The sequence below is a fragment of the Pan troglodytes genome, chromosome 1 (genome assembly GCF_028858775.2).
Source record: "Pan troglodytes isolate AG18354 chromosome 1, NHGRI_mPanTro3-v2.0_pri, whole genome shotgun sequence".
Classification (NCBI taxonomy): domain Eukaryota; kingdom Metazoa; phylum Chordata; class Mammalia; order Primates; family Hominidae; genus Pan; species Pan troglodytes.
This window is the reverse complement of record NC_072398.2, coordinates 24,849,127-24,873,204: the sequence shown is the minus strand read 5'-3', so window position 1 is coordinate 24,873,204 and position 24,078 is coordinate 24,849,127. Positions and strand designations below refer to the sequence as shown.

Genomic DNA, 24,078 nt, shown 5'->3' with positions numbered 1-24,078 from the left:
TATTGCTTGAGCCTGGGAGTTAAGAGGCTGCAGTGAGTTATGACTGCACCACTGCACTCCAGCCTGGGTGATGGAGTGAGATCATTTCAAAAAACAAACAAACCAAAACCAAAATCAGAATAGGCTCCAGATAATGAGTTTAGGTCCTTCTCACTCACAAGCTTTAATGTCTTTGGCAAGTTATTTAACAACTCTTAGCCTGAGTTCCCACATCTACAAAAGGAGATTAGTATCTACCTAACAGGGTTCTTAGAATTCTCGTAAGAATTAGAAATACATTTAAAATTTCTGGAATGTAAGAGATACTCAAATGTGATTAATAATATTTGGGGGGATGCACAGGAGAAGTGCAATATATGGCAAGGAGTACAGTAGTTAAGAGCAAAGCCTTAAGAATGGGAGCAGTAGTCTGACAGACTTAGATTTAAATCTTGGCTCAGTCACTTAGCTATGATTCTGAGATATTAAATTAACCTCTCTAAATCTCAATTTTTCCAACTATCAAACAAAGATTAAAGTATCTGCCTTACAGAATTCCTTACCCAAGGATGAAATAAGAGGAAGAGAAAATGACTATAAACCATTTAGACTGAATCTGACACTTAGCTAGTACCTCATAAATGGCAGCTAATATTATATATCAAGGGCAAAGAATTTTGTGATTTATGATCCGGTTTACCAACTTAAATGACTATTTTCATTAAGCACTCATTTAAAAAAAAATCATTCTTTTCCAACCTCTATATCAACTGTCCAACAGAACTTTCTGTGACAGTGGAAATGCTATATACCTGTGTTATCTAATATGGTAGCCCTCACTACAAGTGGCTATTGAACACTTGAAATGTGGCCAGTAAGCTGGAGGAACTTGATTTATTTAATTTGAATTATTTTACATTTGAATTTAAATGGACACATGTAGTTAGTGGCTACTGTTTAGACAGAACAGCTCTACCTTATAAATTCTCTGTATTATAAAAAATGTTATTTGAGTAGGCTGGGCATGGTGGCTCACACGTGTAATCCCAGCACTTTGGGAGGCCAAGGCAGACGGATCAGAGGTCAGGAGTTCAAGACTGGCCTGGCCAACATGGTGAAACCTCATCTCTACTAAAAATACAAAAATTAGTCGGGTGTGGTGACACATGCCTGTACTCTCAGCTACTCAAGAAGCTGAGGCAGGAGAATCGCTTGAATGCGGGAGGTGGAGGTTGCAGTGAGCCAAGATCATGCCACTCCACTCCAGCCTGGGTGACAGAGTGAGACAGTCTCAAACAACAACAACAAACCCCCCCCCCCAAAAAAAAACGTTATTTAAACATTAATGGATACACCTTTAAGTGTATCTTGAAACACGGTCTTCCTTGCTTCTTTTCCCAATCAATAATTTAGAATTACATTTTGTCAATTCACCAGTCTGAAACAAAATATACATTTAAAAATAAATTAACATTCTTTATTTGGTACACATGGCAATCTACCTTAGCAGATGGGTATTTGCAGGCTGTTTTAAACTTTCAGATTTTTAAATTAAATTGCTTTAATATTACTACTATACATGTGTGATTTTAGATAAAATAATCAATACTAGCTGACATTTATTAAGCAATTACTAGGTGCCAAATGCTGCTTTAGACACTTCACATATAATATTGCTCATGGAAGTACTATTATCCCCATTTTCATGAGGCTCAAAGAGGACAAATAATTTACCAGATGTTATAAAACTGATAAGTAATTGTACTAAGATTTGGACCTATGGTTGACTCCAAGACCAGTTTTCTTTCCAAATACCATTTTAAAATCATATTTTTCAAGGCACTGCTGGACAAAATTCCAATCAAATAAGCAATTTCAGTATCAGAAATAGTTTTTTCCTCCTCTAATGTTTATCTTTGTTTGTTTTTTTGAGATGGAGTCTCGCTCTGTTGCTCAGGATGGAGTGCAGTGGTGCGATCTCTGCTCACTGCAACCTCCACCTCCTGGGTTCAAGTGATTCTCCTGCCTCAGCCTCCCCAGCAGCTGGGATTACAGGTGCGCACCACTACACCTGGCTGATTTTTTTGTATTTTTAGTAGAGACAGGGTTTCATCAAGTTGGCCAGGCTGGTCTCAAACTCCTGACCTCACGTGATCCAGCCACTTTGGCCTCTCAAAGTGCTGGGATTACAGGCGTGAGCCACCACGCCCGGCCTGTTTTTTTTTTTTGAGACTGAGTTTCGCTTGTTGCCCAGGCTGGAATGCAGTGGCACGATCTCGGCTCACTGCAATCTCTACCTCCCGGGTTCAAGCAATTCTCCTGCTTCAGCCTCCCGAGCAGCTGGGATTACAGGCACCCACCACCACACCCGGCTAATTTTTGTATTTTTAGTAGAGGCAGGGTCTTGCCATGTTGCCCAGGCTGGTCTCAAACTCCTGGGCTCAAGTGATCTCCCCACCTCGGCCTCCCAAAGTGCTGGGATTACAGGTGTGAGCCACCATGCCCTGCCTAGAAATTGTATACAATCTAATAAACCTTTTCAATGTACATCAGGATTTTTTATTCAGAATAATTCATTTTAATCAGAATAATTTTAATCAGAATAATTCATTTATTCATAATTCTTTATTCTCCAGAAAAAAGCTGGTATTTAATTTCAAAGCTAAGATTTAATTTCTGAAAATAGTTTTCTAGTTCCAATGCTAAAATCTAGTTTCTAAAAGAGTAAAGAAGGTAATAAAAATTAGCAACTTTTCTTTTGAAGACTTTTAGATAAATAATAGGAATTAAATTTAGGTTCAGACCCAGCATGGTGGCTCATACCTGTAACCCTAGCACTTTGGAAGGACAAGGTGGGAGGATCACCTGAGGCCAGGAGTTTGAGATTGGCCTGGGTAACACAGTGAGCAACCCCATCTCCAAAAAAAAAGAAACCACAAAACAACAACGAAAACACAAAAACAAAGCAAAAAAGTTTTTTTTGAAATTAGCTGTGTGGTGGTCCACACCTGAAGCCCCAGCTGCTCAGGCTGAGACGGGAGTTCAAGGCTGCTGTGAACTATAATTGCACCACTGCACTCCAACTTGGGCTACAGGGCAAGATCATGTGTTGAATAAAAACATTTTTTAAATTAAAAAATAACTAGGTAAATTCAGGTTCTATTTTTGCAGTTTAGCAATAAAGGGCATAACTCACTCTCAAGACTGTGTATATAACGTAATGTCTGACATTATTCTCTTAGTGACTTTAAAATCTCTACAGTAAAAAGCTAAGGCTGACTCCAAGTTTTCTGGTTTGGGAAAACTGGGTAGATGGTTGCTTTTCACTGAGGTAGGGAATTTAAGAAAAAGCAGATTTTGCAAAAATAGGTGAGAGGGAAAGGAAGTTCTGTTTCGGACATGCTGTGTTTAATGTACTTGAGAACCCAAATTGTGGTATTAAGGTCTAAGGCTCAGGAGGTAAATTCTGTAGCTCTGGCCTGTATCTAGTTGTCATTAGAACCATGGAAGTATAACTAAGGATGAGGGAAGAAACAATTCTGGAACACGTATTTCTTTCTTTTTTTTTTTTGAGACGGAGTCTTGCTCTGTCGCCCAAGCTGGAGTGCAGTGGCGTGATCTCTACTCACTGCAACCTCTGCCTCCCAGGTTCAAGTGATTCTCCTGCCTCAGCCTCCTGAGTAGCTGGGACTACAGGCGTGTGCCGCCATGCCCGGCTATTTTTTTTGTATTTTTAGTAGAGACAGGATTACACCATTTTAGCCAGGATGGTCTTGATCTCCCGACCTCGTGATCCACTCGCCTCGGCCTCCCAAATACTGGGATTACAGGCGTGAGCCACTGCACCCGGCCTGGAACATGTATTTCTTAAAGGGACAGGTAAAGAAGAAGAGCCTAAGGAGTAGCCAGGAGTTAAACTAAGAATCTAGAATGTTTTAGAAGTCAAAGGAAAAGTTTCAAAGTAGAGTAGTACAGTGCTATAGTAAGGTGAAGATATAGGCTAGAAAATATCCACTGAATGTGAAAGAGGTATTCTCACCAACATCTACAATTCTGGTATTATGTTAGCTACACAGGTCCTAATACTAAAGAAATATGAAGAGTGAAGGAAAAGTAAGGACAAAGACATTGCGAATGTGTAGTAGGCAATGATTTCAAGAAGTCAGCTCTAAAGTGGAGGGGGAGAGAGAAAGAGAGGTAAGTAGGAGCATAGAGTGAAGGTTTTGTTTTAAGATTACAGAGAAGACCTTCTAATCAGTGGTTATTTCAGAAGAAAAAGGATGCTTTCATTCCTCTGTAAAACTCTAAACTGCTTTTTTCTTTCTTTTTTTTTCTGAGATGGAGTCTCACTCTGTCGCCCAGGCTAGAGTGCAGTGGTGTGATCTCAGCTCATTGCAAGCGCCGCCTCCTGGGTTCACACCATTCTCCTGCCTCAGCCTCCCGAGTAGCTGGGACTACAGGCGCCTACCACCACGCCCGGCTAATTTTTGTATTTTTTAGAAGAGACAGGGTTTCACCGTGTTAGCCAGGATGGTCTCAATCTCCTGACCTCGTGATCCGCCCACCTCAGCCTCCCATAGTGCTGGGATTACAGGCGTGAGCCACCACACCCAGCCTGGACTGCTTTTCTACACAGGCTTATGAGAGCTTGGTCCCTGACCTGAGGGTTGGAAAAAGTTAGATTAAGTATTTTTCATCACTTAGTTTCATAGGTACTGATGTAGATGTTAAAACACTTTGGTCATGTTCCCATAGATTCCAGTTTCCAAACAGGAGGGCAAGCTCTTAACGTACTGATACCTCTTGAACCATTATGTCTAGTCACCACCTTTCAAAATATTTAAATTTATGAACCAAAAAAAGATTTGGGTTCACAAGCGTCTTAATTTTAACACTGTTCTCAAATCTGCGAATGGAGCTATGAACCATGAAACTATGTAGTCTTTTAATCTATTATCTCTTCCTATCGCTATTCAATTTTATACAAAAAGATTTTTAAATCCTCAGAAGCAGCTCAATGAACATTATTAAAGAGTTTAAAAGGGATAGGGGAAAAAATTTCTAATCACTTCCTTGTAGAATATTTAAGATATGTACCAAGTAATAATCTAATATTTTAAGATAAAGTAATGTAAGGCCAATATCTCAAACAATTATTATTTTTGTACTTCAAGTAGGGAGAGTGAGGTTAAAAACTCAATAGGTACAAAAGTGGTTTATACACATGTAAAAAATTATTTTATATCACAGTAGAGATATGCATATATAGACAATTTTTACGGTTATTCAGAAGTTCCTCGTTATTCCAAAGCCCTCATACTTAATATGTTTTTGTCCTTATTTATGTTACTTTCATTAGTTCTTTGATATCAGTGGTAAAAGCAACTGAGCACATGCATTGCAGCTATTCTCTATTCTCCTTTTTGTTTGGTTCACCAGATTCAAATTATTTCATTCTTGAAGTCTGAAATATTTCACAATTTGTTATTTGATATCTTAAAATTAAAGCTATGCTTTAGGCCCAGCATGGAGGCTCACGCCTGTAATCCCAGTGCTTTGGGAGGCCAAGGCAGAAGTATCGATTGCTTGAGACCAGAAGTTCAAGACCAGCTGGGGCAAGAGACCCCATCTCTACAAAAAAACTGAAGAATTAGCCAGGCATGGTAGTGCATGCCTATACAGTCCTAGCTACTCAGAAGGCTGAGGTGAGTGGATCACTTGAGCCTAAGGCTATATAGTAGCCTATGATCATGCCACTGCACTCTATCCTGGGCAACAGAGAGGCTGTGTCTAAAAAAGAAACCAACAAAAACATCAAGAACAAAATAAAGCTATACTTTAATTTTAGAGACCATTAAAATAGTAGGTATATTTTTACTCAAAATACTCCTAATGTCGAAAGAGAAGCCTGAATTCTTACAAGTTAAATTATGGACATGGGTACACATGGTAAAAAAAAACCCAAACCATAAGTTAATAGCTGTTGTCCTAGCCATTTTTAGAGCCTGTCTTCTACTAAAAAGCAGAACTTTCATTAAGAAAAAAGTATTACCATGATCTTTATGTGCAGTAAATAATTTGGGACATAGTTAAATTGTCAGACACAGAAAACAAGTAACCAAACCTATAGATAACGAAAAACTGGCTTCCCAACTTCAGTTCTCAAGGTATGGTTACTAAGTAAACATACAGAAATTTCTCATAATTTTCAATTTTCATAGTTCCAGCTTTACTCGTGAACAAATGCTAAATCAGACATGAACTGTTATATAGCTACAGGATAAGACTCTAAAAAAGAAAACTAAAATTTTGTAAAATGTTAGGCTGTTTCAGAATATAGGAAGTTTTCCTCTTACCTACTACAAACATGGTCTATAAGCAGAGACACAGAATCTAGATTATTATCAAGTTTGGTATTGTGATATAGGCACCGATCCCTTTGTAGTTCCACCGCCTGCCGCAGGAGAGTCTGTAAACGCCGTGGGGGAAGCATCACTGATGGTGGTAAATAGGCTTTAATAGAAGATATTTTAAAAAAGAGAAATAATAATAAACTGTAAACTTTTATTTAAGACATTTGCTCATCTTCTGCTGTACTTGTTCCTACCCCAATAGTATCTATTCCTTAAATAGAGAAGTTCTGGGTTATGCGATACGTGAGCTTTACGAATATTTGTCAGCAGCAATAGCTATGTTGCTCATAAAATTGGATATATTTGGTGGGAGGGGTTTACTTTATATGTGGATTTTCTAGGGGCAGGGAGGATAAGTGAGGAATAACAACAACAAAATGAAGAAAAAGAAGACAACAATGAAAAGAATATTAGATATTATTGTGTACCAGGAGACCAGGTGTAAGTAAAATCTCCACTTAACAAATAGCAAAATTTTGGCAAATGTTGCAATAGGTTAAGTTCTAGTTCCCATCAAACTGCTCTAAAAATCGCCTCTTGGCCTTTTGGCTAAGACCAAGTACAAATTGCTCCAAATGCCAAAGATACTGTGTGAATTCAGGGAGTAACTGGTGTTTTGATATCCATACCAACCTACTGCAATCCTTGAATCCCTTATACCTCCCCAACTGCACGGCTTTGCGATTCTTAGGATCGTCACTGTCATCTCAACATCAAAATTATAGAATCATATAATTTTCAGAGAGAACATCTTTTACATAAAAATACAGCAAAAATGAAACCTGCATTACAATCTAGAATAAACATAACATGGTTGGGGAAGAATAAAACAATTTACCTAAAGAAACCTGGACCTTACTATTGAAATCAACAAAATCTTTAAAGCACTTGTGACTTAAAACTGTGGTTTACATATTTTTTTCTCTAAACACAGTACTTTTCCCCCAAACAAAATCTTAAGGGGGAACATCATCACATAATACAAATGAAAGAAGGGCTGCTCTGGAACCAGTGCCCTTTCACTGACTCCTGAGGTTAGCTTCTTAGACTCCATGACAGAGTCTGAAAAAATGGATTCTCCCTCTTCTAAGCACTCAATAAAAGTATGTCCAGATATTCCCCATCTGTCTTCCTAATTGATCACTGTATCCATTTGTAATCTAAGAGAAAACACAGCAACATAAAAAATTAAGACTCTTACTCTGAAGTTTATCCAATAGTTTAGATCGGGAAGCTGTCCCTTTGCCTTCCCATTCTGCTTTTGCACGTAGGTCTTCTGCATGGCTACACATCAGATACCTAAAAATACAACAGAGAAAGCAACCAATATTAAACCCATTTCTTTGTAATAAATGTAATTGAAAAGTACTGACCATCTGGCTATCTGCTTCTTACTAATACATGTCAAGAAATTTCTACAGTGGACTCAATTCATTAATATAATATGGCACCTGCATATAATTACTTAAATGTAAAGTAACAATACCTAAATATATATTACCTATTAACAGAACACATTCTTATGTTATTGTTATATATTATATATATGGCTCTTATTGTGCAGGTTCTGTTATAGCACTCAACACATATTACTTCCTTTAATGTTTATAACAACCCTGTAAGCACTATTATTATTCTATTTTTATAAATGAGGAAACCAAGGCACAGAAAGCTTAAGTAACTGGCCTAGGGTTAAGAGGCTAAGTAGGTATATAAACTCAGGCATTCCAGCTGTAGAACTTGCTCTTAACCACTAGGCTAACTTAACTACTTCTGAATAGTAAAATAAAACTCAAAGAACATATCTTCAAGACTTTATAATAAACATCATTCAAAAAATAGTATAACTGGATAATCATCCTTGTGTCATCTTGTGAAAGATATTGAGATCCCAGAGCACAAAATTGGGGAACTGTTTTATTGCTCACTGTATGTACAGAAGGTGGGATAAATGCTAAAGTTCACAGATTCTGGAGAATACATGAGGGGCCCCTGCTGGGAGCGTGACCCTGACCTGGTTTTGGTTCTTCTCAGAAGAATGGGCTTTGAAAGTAAAAGAAGTGAAGGTATTATTCAAACATGGAGATTAGACCTGGCAAGTAACTCTCCTGCTATTCTGTCTCATGCTCTGCCAGACAAATCTGTTTCTCTCACTTGTAAAAAGAATATTAAATAGGGTAATGAGGATTCTTGAAGATGAAGCATTTTAAGTACTTAGTCTATGACCTGCTATACCTCTCAGTTAACATGAGTATCATCACTCCCTCCCTTTCTTAACTGCATAAAGCATATTTCGTTTAGAATCTAAATGATTTAATAGTCTCTTCCCAAACAGCAAAACTACTTTTCCTCTTGATTTTTAGTACATAAATAGTGCTTTAACTGATCAAAAAAACTTATTTAATAATGTAAGTAATTATACTCAAAATATGCTATAGGAAGTTAGCTATTGTGTTTTTTTGTATTTTTAGTAGAGACAGGGTTTCACCATGTTAGCCAGGATGGTCTCGATCTCCTGACCTCGTGATCCGCCCGCCTCGGCCTCCCAAAGTGCTGAGATTACAGGCGTGTGCCACCGTGCCCGGCCAGAAGTTGGCCATTGTGAATATTTTGTTTCTAAAACAACTTTTCTTGGGCAAAGTTTATTATCAATAATTATATTTTAAAATGTTCATTTTTAGAATTTTACAAAAGTGACTTAGAATTGCTTCTATGTCCTTGTGAAAATACATATTAAATCTTAAAGTTTTAAATGAATTTCTGTTTACAGAAAGTCACATGGTACAACTAAAAGGACATTGGACTGAGAAGGAGAAACCCTGGGTTCTGATCCCAGTTCCACATCTCACCACCTTTGGGCCATTTCCTTAGGTGAAAAACTCATGGTGTGCTTCAGAATAAAACCCATATGACTAATTATATGTTCTGACACAAGAGCAGGAAAAAAATCATCATGTGAATGATATTCCGATGACAAAGAAATCAGATACCGCATTAAAAAGGTAATCAGCACGCCTGTAATCCCAGCACTTTGGGAGATGAGGCAGGAGGATCACCTGAGGTCAGGAGTCCGAGACTAGCCTGGCCAACATGGCGAAACCCCGTCTCTACTAAAAATACAGAAAAAAAATTAACTGGGCGTGGTGGCGCATGCCTGTAATCCCAGCTACTTGGGAGGCTGAGGCAGGGGAATTGCTTGAACCCAGGAGGTGGAGGTTGCAGTGAGCCGAGATTGCGCCACTGCACTGCAGCATGGATAATGGAGAGAGACTCTGTCTCAAAAAAAAAGGTAATCGGAACAAGAAATTTGTCAGCTACCATATCAAAACATCTAGCAGGCCAGGTGTGGTGGCTTGTGCCTGTAAACCTAGCACTTTGGGAAGCCAAGATGGGAGGACTGCTTGAGCACAGGAGTTCAAGACCAGTCTAAGCAACATAGCCAGACTCCATCTCAAACAACGAGAAAAAAACCTGTAGAATTTATTGTTTCAAGATGTGGTAGTGGGTAAGACCAATGACTTTGGAATCAGTCAAACCAGGCTTTGAGTCCTGCTTTCTGAATTATTAGCTTTATATTGTGCTGGCTACTTAACTTCTTTGAGGCTCAGTTTCCTTATCTGCAAGGAATGGGCCCTTATCTTGGGCCCATTCTTTTGTCCATCATTTTGTATTTACAAACTCGTGTGTCACATATTTGTTCTCGATGCTGGAGCCATATCATATAGTGAAAAATGCTATAAAGAAAAAACATAAAAACAGAGTGATGTCATGAGAATACCCAGTGGGTAATCTTGGGAGATGATGATGCTTGGGCTGGGAGCTGAACAAGGAGTACCCAGCTATGCAAAGACTGGGGGACATACATTTCAGATGGAGGGGACAAGCAGTGCAAATGCCTTAAGGGGTGGCAAGTTAAGGAACAGAAAGAGCATGAGTGTCACTAGAGTAATGAATAAAGAAAAGATGGCAGAAAAGGATCAGGGATTTTGTGGCCTTGCACAGAGATTTTGGGTTTTAAGACTGCTGGAGAGCCAGTGGCAAGGGAGTAAAGACTTCATTTATGGTTTTGCTTACTTGTCTGGCTGCTGTGTGAAATATGCATTGTTAAGAAATTAAGAGTGAAGCCTGGTACAGTGGCTCACGCCTATAATCCCAGCACTTTGGAAGGCTGAGGCAGGTGGATCACCTGAGGTCAGAAGTTCGAGACCAGCCTGGCCAATGTGGTGAGACCCCCATCTCTACTAAAAATACAAAATTAGCCGGGTGTGGTGGCGCATGCCTATAATCCCAGCTACTCAGGAGGCAAGGCTGAAACATCACTTGAACCCGGGAGGCGAAGGCTGCAGTGAGCTGAGATTGCACCATTGCACCCCAGCCTGGGTGACAATAGTGAAACTCTGTCTCAAAAAAAAAAAAAAAAGAAAGAAATTAAGAGTGAAGACAATGTAACTAGGTGGGAAGCTACTATAATATTCTAGGAGAGATGTCCATGGCTTAACTAGGCTAGAAACTGTGGAGATTCAGAGAAATGAAAATTTTAGATTTTTTAGAATTAGGCCATACATGTCAAAGTTAAAAGACAAAGAAAAAGCAATATGAGGCTTAAGTTCTTCCCTTAAGCAACTGGGTTGAAGATCTTGCGATATACTGGAAGTGGCACAGGTCTGTAGAGGTTAAATTTATTCCTAAATTATTCTTTTTTATACTAGTGTAAATAAAACTGTTTTCTTAATTCCATTTTCTGAATTATTCATTGCTAGATTATAGAAATACCATTATTCTTGTGTATTGACCTTGTATCCTACAACCTTGCTGAACTTGCCTATTAGTTCTAAGAGTTTAGTGGATTCCTTAAATTTTCTTTATATAAAATCATGACATCTTTGAACAGAGATAGTTTTTCCTTTTCAATCTTTTATTCGTTTTTCTTGCCTAATTTCCTCGGCTAGAACCTCCAATACAATGTTGAACAGACGTAGCAAGAGTAGACATTATTGTCCTATTCTTGATCACAAGAAGAGAGGTTTCAGTCTTTCACTGCCAGCCCTGTGAGTTTTCATTAATGCCCTTTATTCGGTCAAGGAAGTTCCTTTCTATTCCTAGTTTGTTGAGTGTATTTATCATGAAGGGGTGAATCCAGAATTTTGTTTTGAGGCTGGGTGCAGTGGCTCATGCCTATTAACCCAGCACCTTGGGAGGCCGAAGCAAGTGGATTGCTTAAGGTTAGGAGGAGTTCAAGGCCAGCCTGGGCAACATAGCGAGACCTGTCTCTACAAAAAATGAAAAAATTAGCCACATGTGGTGGTACATGCCTGAAATCCTACCTACTTAGGAGGGTGAGGCAGGAGGATGGCTTGAGCCCAGAAACTAGAGGTGGCAGTGATCTATGATTGTGCCACTGCACACCAGCCTCATACAACTGAGACATCTATTAAACATCCAAGTGGAGAATGTCAGGTATGCCAGTAGATATACATATTGGGAGTTCAGATGAGAAGCTAAATTTAAGAGCCACTGGTATACAGATAGTATGTGAAGGCAGGGTATAGAATGAGATTACCTAAAAAGAGTATGTAGATAGAGAATAAAGAGGCCCAGGATCAAACCTTTGGGTACTCTAACATTTTAAGGATTAATGTGGCGAGGTACAGTGACTCATGCCTGTAATCCCTGCACTCTGGGAAGATCACAGGAGTTTGAGATCACACTGGACAACACAGTAAGACCCTGTCTCTACCCTTCACCCCCCAAAAAAGGACTGATGTTGATGTGAGGATTAAATGAGGCTGTTTATGTGAAAAGCTTAGCAAGGGCCTGGCACATGACAAGTATTCACTTAAAAAAGTTAGTGTGCACCAATACTGGAAATGTCATTGTTTACTGTGATCCATATCATATGATTTTTATTTTGTTTTTAACTACAAAAGCTGTCCTTGGAATGTAATAGGGTTTTCATAGAACATTCTAAAATAGCATTTCACAGGCAATACATATTTTCTTCTCCCTTTCACCCACTTAAATATATCTCTATCCTAATCTGAACAGTTTCCTAGAATGACCAAAATAGTTGATCCACACAGGAGTGAGTTTACCTAGACAAATATCTAAGAATTTAGCAATAATCAAGATTTTATATTTTGGAAAAATGTTAAAGAAATATAACTTTGGCCCTCCGTTAACCTGAGTTCAAGAACTCAGTTTCCTTACCCACTAAGAACATGAATGCGCTCTGTATTGTATTTCAGCGGCGTCAATTCACAGCGTAGAACTTGAAGTGCCTCCAGGACCTTGCCATCCTCCAGGTATTCTAGGTACTTCTGCTGCAGCAGCAAAAACTTCATCCTCTGACATGACAGAAAGCAGCAGTCAGGGGAAAAAAGTTGATGGAAGTTTCAGAAAATGTTTGTGCCTAAACAGAACAGTAGAAACCATTCTACTATGCCCTTTGAAATAACTTTTTATAAAGCTTCAAGATGACTCAAAATATTTTAGTTTAGTAGAGCCACAGTAGATTAAATGTGACTTTGCTCAATTCCACATCTTACTAAAACTCTGCTTTGAACAAATAATCTCAAATCAGACTAGATCATTAGTGACTGAGGCATCAGCCTTGGAAAAAATGAATTCTTCTCTCAAAGCAATCTCCTACAATTGTAGTTCTTGTATAAAAATTTAGAACTATTCCAAGTACTTGAAATTTGCTTTTTAAAAAGTATGACTTTATAACTAGGGCACTGGGGGGTTTTATGCAACAAGTTTTGAAAAGATTAGAGAAAAAAATAGCAAATGAACTATTTAAGTCACAATGTGAAAGAGGGAATAAGTAGACCAGAAATCAGAACTAGACACACTCAGGAGAAGGAGAAAAGTATATTTTGGCTTATCAAAAGTTAAGAGCTGTCCAACAAATGTACTACAAGTTGGTGTGCAAAGTATTGAATTTCCTACAACTAACGTGGACAAGCATAAGCTTGATGCACTCACTCTCTTCTAGGCGGCTATTAAGGGATGTCTACGTTAGATGGCTGAACTTAAAGGTTTTTAAAAAGATTCAATATTTGTACTTGTGTATTTCTGACAATCTGATCACTGATGCATTTAGAAGTGAAGCACAGGAAATTATTATTCGCTCTTTTCTCCCCTAAACCAATAAACCACTTTCCAGCTGTGAGACACTTTCACATTTAGTTTTTTCCTGAACTGTGTTTTTGACTTTAATACTTTTAAATGCTACTTATTTTACTTTTAACTTGAAACCATGTGGTCACAATCTTAGCAGTTTTTTACAAGAGAAAAGGGATGTTTATAAATATCATTTTGAAACTTCTTTTAAACCTTAAACCTAATTAAGGACCACAGCTTGGAGGGACCTTTTCATCATAGTTGCTACTTGTGGAGCTTGAGCAAGCCAATTGATGTAAACAGAGACGTCAGTAGGTAGGAAATGTTAGTCATATTTAGAGACTCCAAGGAATACAGCGGTAAAGATCTCAAGTCCACTTAAAATTAAAACTTAAAGTACAAGTTTTCTTCTTCGTAAGATGCTTTTCTTCTTTTTTTTTTTTTGAGACAGAGTCTCACTGTGGCCCAGGCTAGAGTGCAGTGGCGTGATCTTGGCTTACTACAACCTCTGCCTCCTGGGTTCACGCGATTCTCCTGCCTCAGCCTCCTAAGTAGCTGGGATTACAGGCACCCGCCACCACACCCAGCTAATTTTTGTATTTTTAGTAGAGACAGGGTTTTGCCATGTTGGCCAGGCTGGTCTTGAACTCCTGACCTCAAGTGATCTGCCCACCTTGGCCTCCCAAAGTGCTGGGATTACAGGCATGAGACACCGCACCCGGCCCAAAATGCTTACTTTAAAACCATAAAAAAATACACTGCTGTCACGAAATGCTGTGGAGAAATTACCATTTATTTGCAGAATTAACAGTATAATAAACTGCTCTACAAGATTTTCTATCAAGGAGTATTTAGAAGAGAGATATAAACTGTAAGCTTATAAAAGTGGTTTCTAGAGAAAGTAAGCAATAATAAACCCTCTCATATAAGTTAGGCATGTATTTAAATTTATAAGATACATTGCTTTTGCTTGATACAAATCTCATCTTAAATATATGGCTAAGGAACAGAAAAAAATTCAAACTGAGACACTCCTGTAACTCTGGGAAAATTACACTTATCAAATTTTACATATAAATTTAGAATGACTAATGAATGTTTCAGAAATACATTAATTACCAAGATGCTCTGAAAAGTACATTACTGTACATACAGCCTGAAGTTAACCTTTCTATGTTAAATGAAAAAACTTTGTCATTCATCAGGTCACAGAAACCAAAAACTAAACAATGCAAAAAAAAAAAAAAAATCTAAAAATAAAAGAATTTTATATTTGAAGTTATTCTGGAATTCGCACCATTTTAGCTTCTGAAAAAAATGCAACTATGAAATGAAGACCTCATATATTTTCATTTATCAATATAATGTTAAAAGTTTCATTCCACCGGGCGTGGTGGCTCACACCTGTAATCCCAGCACTTTGGGAGGCTGAGGCGGGTGGATCACGAGATCAGCAGTTCGAGACCAGCCTGACAAACATGGTGAAACCCTGTCTCTACTAAAAAAAAAATACAAAAAAATTAGCTGGGTGTGGCGGCGGGTGCCTGTAATCCCAGCTACTTCGGAGGCTGAGGCAGGAGAATCGATTGAAACTGGAAGGCGGAGGTTGCAGTGAGCCGAGATTGTGCCACTGCACTCTAGCCTGGGCAACGAGAGCAAAACTCTGTCTCAAAAAAAAAAAAAAAAAAAAAAGTTTCATTCCATTTTGTGGTATTTTTTAAATTCAAACTTGAAAATCTTATTCAGTTGCAGAACTTTTTCATTTAAATGTCACATGGAACTGGCCAGAGCATGAGATGTAATTTCTCCACTAAATTTTCTTAGTAATTGGGAATTGAGGGGCTTAAAAAAAATTTCAGGGCAAGTTTTTTATTTACTTAATATTTATATTTTTTTGGTATCAATCATTAGGCTCCTATGCCCACCCCTCCCCCATTCCAATGTGTGCAGGGACAGTGCCCAAAGCGCTATTTCTCCCTTATTTTCCCACCAAGATCTTGATACAACATGTTACTCTTTTTCTATGGGGCAGAGGTGGGGCAGGAGAGCAGAGAAAGGCTGACTAAAACTCTGAGAGAAGCCAATATAAACACATATTTCTGTACATACAGGGAATGCTATAAAAGTAGCACAAGAGCATTTCTCTATGAGTCATTTTATCCAGATCAAGACCAAGAATATTCTCAAACAGATATCAAATCCTGGTATTGTGCATGGCAACTAACATGCTGCTGGCCAAGCACAGCTAGAGATTTGTTTGAAAGAAAATGTTTATTCTCCAAAAAATCAGTTGAAGTATTTGACACATACGATAAGGGTGGGGAGTAAAACTGTATTTTACCTCCCAAAATTTAAAGCACAAAAATGTAAATATAACCTCGAGAAAGCAAAGACCCTTTAATTAACAAATAATGTTAAATATTTACTGAAAACATTGTAAAAATCAGACAAAATTAAAGCTTGCTGAGATGGGGACAGGGCTCTACTAATGTTTATATTTTTTAAAAAATCTTGAAGAAATAAAGACAAAAAAAGATTAGGAAAATGAACTCTCCTTTATGTCTTTCCCCAACTCCCAACTAGACCTCTTAAGAGATTATTTCTGGTCTCTAATGATTTTTGACCATCTCTGGGCCCAGCAAGATCTCCTTCTCCATTTTAATATCTAATAAATTTGAAATTGTTAAGTGACTAGGATAGCTTGAATGATAGTTTCACGTTGTAAATTCTGCTGTTGCTCCCCTAGTCCACCCAATACTGAATTGCTTTATTCCTTCCTTTGCTCCCATATTATTAAACTGAACTCAACATGAAAGAAAAACCCAGAAATTACGATACTTAGAAAGTTTGGTTCTCAAGGGCGGCCTCCTAGGTAATTCAGTAGTGGTTCTAACTCTGGAGTAAGGTCATAACCAAATCTTATCAATTAAATCATGATTTCTCAGAGAAAAGGGGAAATAAATTATATCTAAACTTGGCGCTCAGAACTCCTATTTGACTTTAAAATATACTAGTTAATTATAGATGCCAATTTTTGTTAAGCATATTTCCATTATATTAAAAAATAACCAAATATTTCTAGACATAAAAAAAGTTTTCTATTATTGGTCTCGTATACCCATCCAAATTGCCCAAAAATGGCGAAGTATATTTGAACCCAAACTAAAAAATGCTGATTTGGCCTGGCACGGTGGCTCACGCCTATAATCCCAGCACTCTGCGAGGCTGAGGCGGGTGGATCACCTGAGGTCAGGAGTTCGAGACCAGCCTGACCAACATGGTGAAACCCCAACTCTACTAAAAATACAAAAAAAAAAAATTAGCCAGGCTTGGTGATGGACACCTGTAATTCCAACTACTTGGGAGGCTGAGGCAGGAGAATCTCTTGAACCCCAGAGGCAGAGGTCGCAGTGAACCAAGATTGCGCCATTGCACACCAGTCTGGGCAATAAGAGAAACTCCATCTCAAAAAAAAAAAAATGCTGATTCATGAAAGCAACTTCTGCCATTCCTAGTACCATTTAATCGGAAACCATTTAAACAGCTGGTGCAGTGGTTCACACCTGTAATCCCAGCACTTTGGAAGGCTGAGGCGGGCGGATCACAAGGTCAGGAGTTCGGGACCAGCTTGGCCAATATGGTGAAACCCCATCTGCACTAAAAATACAAAAATTAGCCGGGCATGGTGGCATGTGCCTGTAGTCCCAGCTACTTCGGAGGCTGAGGCAGTGGAATCGCTTGAACCTGGGAGGCAAGGTTGCAGTGAGCCGAGATCGCGCCACTGCACTCCCGCCTGGGCGACAGAGCGAGACTCCATCTCAAAAAAACAAAACAAAACAAACAAACAAACAAAAAAAAACAAAGGGAGTAGGCTGTAGAGAGAGTGGATTGGGTCAATGAAAACATTCAGGCTTAAAAAATAAAGTACAATTTTAGTCTAGACTAAGCCATCAAATGTGTCTGGGTATACAATTAAAATAATTACGTTTAAAGAAACCCTAATAGTTGTCTTCTAAGATAATTATTACAAATTTAAGCTTATATTAGATTCTCTTCTTCTGGAGATGGGATGAATGAGAAAAGTAAATTTACACACAATTAGAGAGGTGAAGAGCAACTTCAAAAAATGCTGAAACTAATCTTTAAAAGCAATTGATTCATCAATGCTTAAAGTGAGATAAAAGTTGGAACCCTTTTCTTTTTATAAATACCTAAACAGTTTGATGGCATGAGGCTCAGCCAGAGATTTAATCTTCATCTTTTATTAGATCCTAGAATGTTCTACAGACTGAACAGGCTGTAAAAAGAAAGGATTCCTCCTTATTATCTATAACTACCTTTCTTCAGTTTACATGCTGCCTCTAATGAAGGTTTCTAATGAGATAGTCATAATCGAAATCCAATACAGAACTCTCAAATTACTATAAACAAATAAGAAAAAAATAGGAAGTAAGCCTATTAAATTTTTTACTACTAAATTACAGATATAATTTGGGCGAAGCTTAAACAACCTCCAAGAAATCACACACATTTTAAACCAGTCCACAGGCAAGTTCTTTATTGTCAACACACAAGTAGTGCTAACTTGCCCAATGGGAAAGCAACCTTAATTCTTCTTTTGGCCATCTAACTGTTTTTATTTTAGCTCATTCAGTCAGAAGCAAAAATTTATGCAGAACTGCTCAATAAAATGTACTTGGGTATTTTTTTTTTAAACCCCAAACACACCAACTGAGGAAACTTTAGTTAACGAAAAATTTCCAATCCCTTTGAATATAGATGTTTAACTATTTTAACTTCTGTTTTTATTTTTCAATTTTACTACAGAATTATTTTATAAGTTAACTTATTACCAATCATCTTAGTCAACAGTAGTTTAAAATTTTTAATATTTTAAGTATTTAATGAAAGAATAAAAATAATACACTACATCATCAATTTAAATGAATTTGCATTTGTTCTTGCTTGTTTGCACCTTTAATTCACCTGAAGCCCATTTCTCTAGGATTATATTATTGTGTAGAATTATACTGAGTTTGAAAACTCTTTTGTAATAAGATTTCAAAAGAAAAAAACACAAGGCCTTATTTTTATAGAAAAAGGCAGAAAAGATTAATGTTTGACTCAATTTTAAAAAAATCAAAATGTAATAGTCATTTACTAATATTTAACAAACAGCTGGTTTCCCTACTTCACTTCCTATTTGCCTTCTTTCTCTCCCCACCCCCAGACAGGAAACTGCTTTTGACAACAAATGAATCAGCTAGAAGTTAAAAAGCCAGCAGCTAGCAGCTGATTCTTCATGGTTTCCAAACTCCAGCATTTAGAAAAAACTTATTTCCTCTCTCCCTCACCACCATCTACTGAAGAATTAAAGCCCATAAGTCTAAAAGATTCATTAAGATTTATGAAAGCGGCTAACAGGTTAAACTACTAAATTGATCTTGTCAGGGAAATAAGGCCAGTAAGCAGGGCCAAATGGTCAAATCTGCACACAAACCCTCCACCAGAGTGATACGTTATTATACAAACTTTGACACTGTCAATTCACACAACTGGAATGCAAGAATGGAAAATGGCCAGCACACCAATGGAGTTGGCTTGAATTAACTGTAATTCCCAAAGATTAAAAAAAAGATAATGTATCAGCTTCTTAAGGCTGTATGGATATACACACACCCAAACACATTTTCTCTTTAACCAGCACATTCAGTATTTTAAGTAACATAATAAAAGTATAATTTATCTTTAACTCTATAAATATAAAACCTCTATTAGTAGCACTGAAAGCATGAAGAGCTTTCAATATATTTTTTGTAGAGCTTAATTTATAAAGTTCAAACGACACATTTACTAAGTATGATTTTAAAGATATAAAACTCATACTTTAAAACATTATACTCATCCTAGTTTACAAATTATATGAAATTTAACTACTTTTAGGCCTTATTTTTTTATAAGAGGCAGAAGCCTAGAGTTATCAATAACCTATTAAAATAAGCATAAATGTGAAACTAAGAACAAAAGTGTATTTACCACAATTATTCCCAACAACGTTTGAGAGATTTCAAGTGCGCCTCTTACCACAATAGCATGAGGAGAATGCACTAAAGGCTTTAGTTCATTCAGGTCATTTTCTGCCTGTAAAAATTGGTATAAAAGAAAAACAGAAATGTCACAAAATGCACATCAAATCTGTAATTTTAGCAGCAGTCACACAGCTCTATATGCCCTACTTTACCTTATCCCAGTCTCCTTCCATGACATGATTTCGGAATTTGGTAGCAGAAGGATGTTCTAAACGACATCCTGACTCTTGCATGAGGAGATCAACAGTCTGGCTGCAGGAAAGATACAGTGTAAAACAGACCTGACCAATTTTAGGGTTTTAATCCTTCAAATAAACTAATGTCCATGAAAACAGATGCAAAGTTTTTAAGCTAGCCTCATGATGAAGAAAAAAATAGCTTTCATGTGCCTGGTTAAACAAACTTTATTTAAAACTGACACCTACATTTTTTCCTAGTCAAGTTAAAAACCTTTCTTGAAACCAGAATCAATGTAAGTTCTTCCTAGTTTGCCATTTAATGCCTCAATTTAATGCATAAAGTATAAAATTTCTAAAAATGTGCTGTAACCAACTAGTCAAATAAATGAAAAACCAGAATCAACATACTACATTACATTTTGAAAGATAAAAATTATTAGCTTCACACAAGGTTAACAGAGATGACCCGTATCAGTTAAGAGCTTATATATCCAGGTTTATATTGCATAGAAATTCTACTAGGTCAATCTTTAAAATTAAAATAAATCCAGCATCAAAAATCATTCCCTTTCTCTCTATACTAAAAATAGCAAATTTACTATGGTGTAGGTTCCAAACAGTCACGAGTTATTTCCTCCTGCTGCTGTCAGCTTGCTTCTTGTCTCAGTAATATGTTCTGTTAGCATTTACAAAATCTGTTTTCATACTAATCCTTTTCCCTAGGGAATAAAGTGAATTCTTCCTACCACATATTTGTCTTTGAGCACTTAAAAGATTCATCAACTGTATTTTCTTCCCTCATGTATTCTGGTATCTAAGAACCTTCATTTATCAGTCTATTTTTTGTGCTTATGTTTCAATGCTTTCTTATTCAGCTTTAAAACTTAATTTTTAGCTAAACAGTGCAATGATCTGCCTGAAAACCGAAATACTTGTGCCACTTTTAAAAAGTTCTGTTCTCCTCCCCACTCCCCAAGAAATCCATAAATGCAGAAGTACACATCGGCTAGCCTGAGAGCTTAATCTACACTCTGAATGTAGGAAACTGACTGCTGCTGCACGTCCTCCCCCCTTCATTTCATTCTGACTCTGTCTCTTGCACCTCCTTCATCAGGCACTCCCACCAATCCTACCTTCCACCCCCTTAGTTTTTCTTTGTGTGTATACAAAACGGTGGTTTTTGTCCAAGGTCGCTGTCTACCTTCACCCTATGTTAGGTATACAAGGCCACCTAAATTGTATTTGAAAACAAATGGTTCACCAGATCAGATGTCCCCTTTTCAGAGGCGATCATCTTCTTGGTATTAAACTGAGATTTCAGACTAGTTAGGGTTAGGCCTCTTGTACACACACACAAGGGCCTTTAAACGACATCAACATTGTATCTTCATTATTCCCATCAGATTTATTCAACAACCTCTTTCCAAATGATCCCAGCCCCTCCGTTCCCATAAACACTTGTAGGTGATTGTCTTTCCTGATTGGTAGTTTGCTTGGGTTGTTGTCTGCCACGGTTGGGGGTGGGGAGGTGTCCCACAAAGATGCCTCCAAGATACACTTGAAAAACAAATCCTCCAAGGTTCATTATTTCCACCAGCTCTAATCCACCCCTCCCCCAACACATACAGAAACACACTCCCGCATCTGTCTTTATTGACAGACAATTAAGCTCTGAAGGTGCGTGGGGAGAAGTCATTCTTTGGGTTTCTCCTAACCCTTCCTAACCCCTCAACGCCTGTCTCGTCTCACAATTTGTCAGACTGACTGATTTTCCCCTATTTCCTTTCAGGTCCGCTCCTCCTCCCCGGTCGCCCTGAGCCGCGTCCTCCTGTGTACTGGGTCCTGCGTGCCCAGCACTCATTCTCTTTGACCGAGCTCTTTCAAGCCCCCCTCCCCCCTCCGCCCCTTCCCCTACCCCCCTGGCGCCTCCGTCCCTCGGTCTGTCCATCACCAGCTGCCGGTAAGGGATACTTACTTGAGCCCTAAGCCATTCAAGTGCTGTCCTATTAGCCTAATGACATCCTCATCTGACTGGGAGAGCCGCTTCTTCTTCTTGAGGCTGCTGCCCAGTTCTGGGGTGGCCAAGGAAGAGGAGGCGGCGGTGGTGGCGGAGGCAGCTGCGACGGTGGCTGAGGATGCGGCGGCCGCCCCGCCGGGAACCCCGTTATTGACATTCAGGCTGTTGCTATTGTTGCTGGCGGCGGAGGGGGCGGAAGGCAGGAGCCCATTGGCGTGGGCCAGGTCCCCCGCGGACGACGACGACGAGGGGGACGACTCCCCGTTCTGGGCCGACAAGCAGGCGAGTTCCGGGGTCTGTCCCTGGCCCCCGCCGCCCCCTCCTCCTCCACCGCCGCCGCCGCCACCTCCTCCTCCTCCTCCTGCCCCATTGGCCTGCATGATGCTGCCGCTGACCAGGCTGTGGCCGCTACTTCGGTGGGGGACAGCAGCGGCGGCGGGAGGGGCAGCAGCCGGGGGAAGTCCCACCACTACCACCACGGAGGAGGAGGAGGAGGAGGAGGAGGAGGACGAGGACGACGAGGACGGAGGGGAGAGGCCTGCTCTGCCTGCCGAAGCCCCGGGCTCTCCTACTCCCTCCGCCGCCGAGGCTCGGGGTTTCTTCCGCGGGGGCGGGGAGGCTCCGCCGGTGTCCGAGTCGGAGGAGGAGGAAGCGGAGGCCAGAGTTTCCTCGCCGAGAGAGGCCGTGGTGGGAAGCCGGTGGGGCGAGGCGGGGGAGGGGAGGCGGGGGCCGGGGAGAGGGTCGGGGTGAGGGGGGCCGGGGAGGCGGGGAGGGGGTCAGGGTAGGAGGGTGAGGGTGAGAGGAGGGGGAGGAGGAGGAGGGGGAGAAGGAGGATCCGGGCCCTTTCCCCCCCCCCTCCCGGAGGCAGCTCGGGGTGCGCGGCCCGGGGGTCGCGCCGGGGGGCGCCGCGGGGCGGCTGCGGGGGCGCGGGGCCCGCCGCTGGGCTGAGCCCCGGCAGTGGCTGCGGCGGCGGCGGCGGCGGCGGGCGGCAGCGGAGGCAGCTGCCGCCTCTGTCCTCGGATCCGCTCCGCTCTGCTCCCTGGTGTGTTGATTCTTCCCCCAGCTGCTGCCTAATGGAGTCCAGGCGCTCGCGTCACAGGAAATGCCTATACTGCCCTCCTCACTCACTTCCGGTGGCAGGTATGGAACCTATAGGGGGCCTGTCACCCAGCACGTGCGTCGGGGGCTGTCCCGGGGGTCAGGGGAGGGAGGCCAGCGGGCCGGCGGGGTCCGCCCCGACCCCAACCACGACCCCGACTCCTATCCGATCCTATCCCCGGCTCCGCTCGGGCCTTTCCCCTTGCGCCCTGGCTCGGCTGGCTCGACGAGCAGTAAGTTCGTAGCCGCCCTCCGAAGCCGGGCGTGCATGGGATGGCAGAGTTGGCGTGCGTGCTTGAGTCCACCAGTGTGGCATGGGCATGTAAGGTGCGCGGAGGGACTGCACCTTCTCCATCAGGTGCAGAAGGTGAGGATGGGGCAGGGGGCTAGGAGCTTCGACAGGCAGGAACTTCCAGGCACAGGGCTGTGGTAGGCCCCTCTCAATGGTAACCAGGACCGAAATCGGGTTTCACAACCTACTTGTTTTAGGGTGGAAAAACTTGAATTTCCACAGCCAAGTGCCACACAGTTGCTGTACCCGGGGCCATCCCGGGAGCTGTGAGATAATGAACCGGTGAGACTCTGCTCCACCCTGGGAAGGTGAGTTAGTCTAGAGGAGCATATCTGATGGGGACAAGAAGTCACAAAAAGGCTGTGTGGTGTGTAGAGAAGGGGAGGGACTCTGCTGTTGAGGCTTCACTCTTTTTTAGCACTTGCCCAGCACCTCCTTCTCTCTTCCAGCTGCCTCTTGAGTCACTGCCCAGTTTAGGGAGCAGTAACATAAACCAAACAGTTGCCTCCAAAATACGCATTCTGAGAAGGATTCAGGCACCGATTCAGATCCAGGCTTGAAATTTTTACGTGGCATGTGAGCCTTCTGTGTCATCATGACTTACCAATTTATGTGAATGTAGAAATGCAGCGACAAAGACTGGGCTGAATCTTAATCATTGGCAAATGGTGTGCATTATCCCCAAACAATTATTTTCATGTATGTGGTTGATAGCATCTATACTCAATATGTACAAAGATTTTCTCAGAAATTTAAAGTCTTTCTCTGAAGTAGTTTTCCTGTGGGGAGGGGAAAAAAAACACCTTAGTTTCTAATTAATACATCATACATCGCTGATATTTATTATAGTAATAACTGAAAGTAATTTTGAGGCCTTTGGAGACAGTCG

General features: G+C 40.2%; 1 protein-coding gene across 6 annotated transcripts in view; it reads right to left on the bottom strand.

Annotated features, from left to right (window-relative positions):
• WDR26 (WD repeat domain 26) overlaps positions 1-22,562 on the bottom strand; it is a 49,095-nt gene extending 26,533 nt beyond the window's left edge. For 3 of the 6 annotated variants that reach the window (XM_054659339.2, XM_063809795.1, XM_063809771.1), the window contains exons 1-6: positions 21,758-22,562; positions 19,756-19,855; positions 19,599-19,655; positions 12,600-12,736; positions 7,594-7,691; positions 6,336-6,492 (exon numbers count right to left, since the gene is read on the bottom strand). In XM_054659339.2, coding sequence (XP_054515314.1) covers positions 6,336-6,492; positions 7,594-7,691; positions 12,600-12,736; positions 19,599-19,655; positions 19,756-19,855; positions 21,758-22,179 — 971 coding nt within the window. In that variant the 5' untranslated portion in view covers positions 22,180-22,562. Of the gene's footprint in view, positions 1-6,335; positions 6,493-7,593; positions 7,692-12,599; positions 12,737-19,550; positions 19,656-19,755; positions 19,856-21,757 lie in introns of all 6 variants that reach the window. The other 3 variants (XM_054659338.2, XM_063809787.1, XM_054659340.2) reach the window with 3 other exon arrangements.
• Between the last annotated feature and the right edge of the window lie 1,516 nt (positions 22,563-24,078).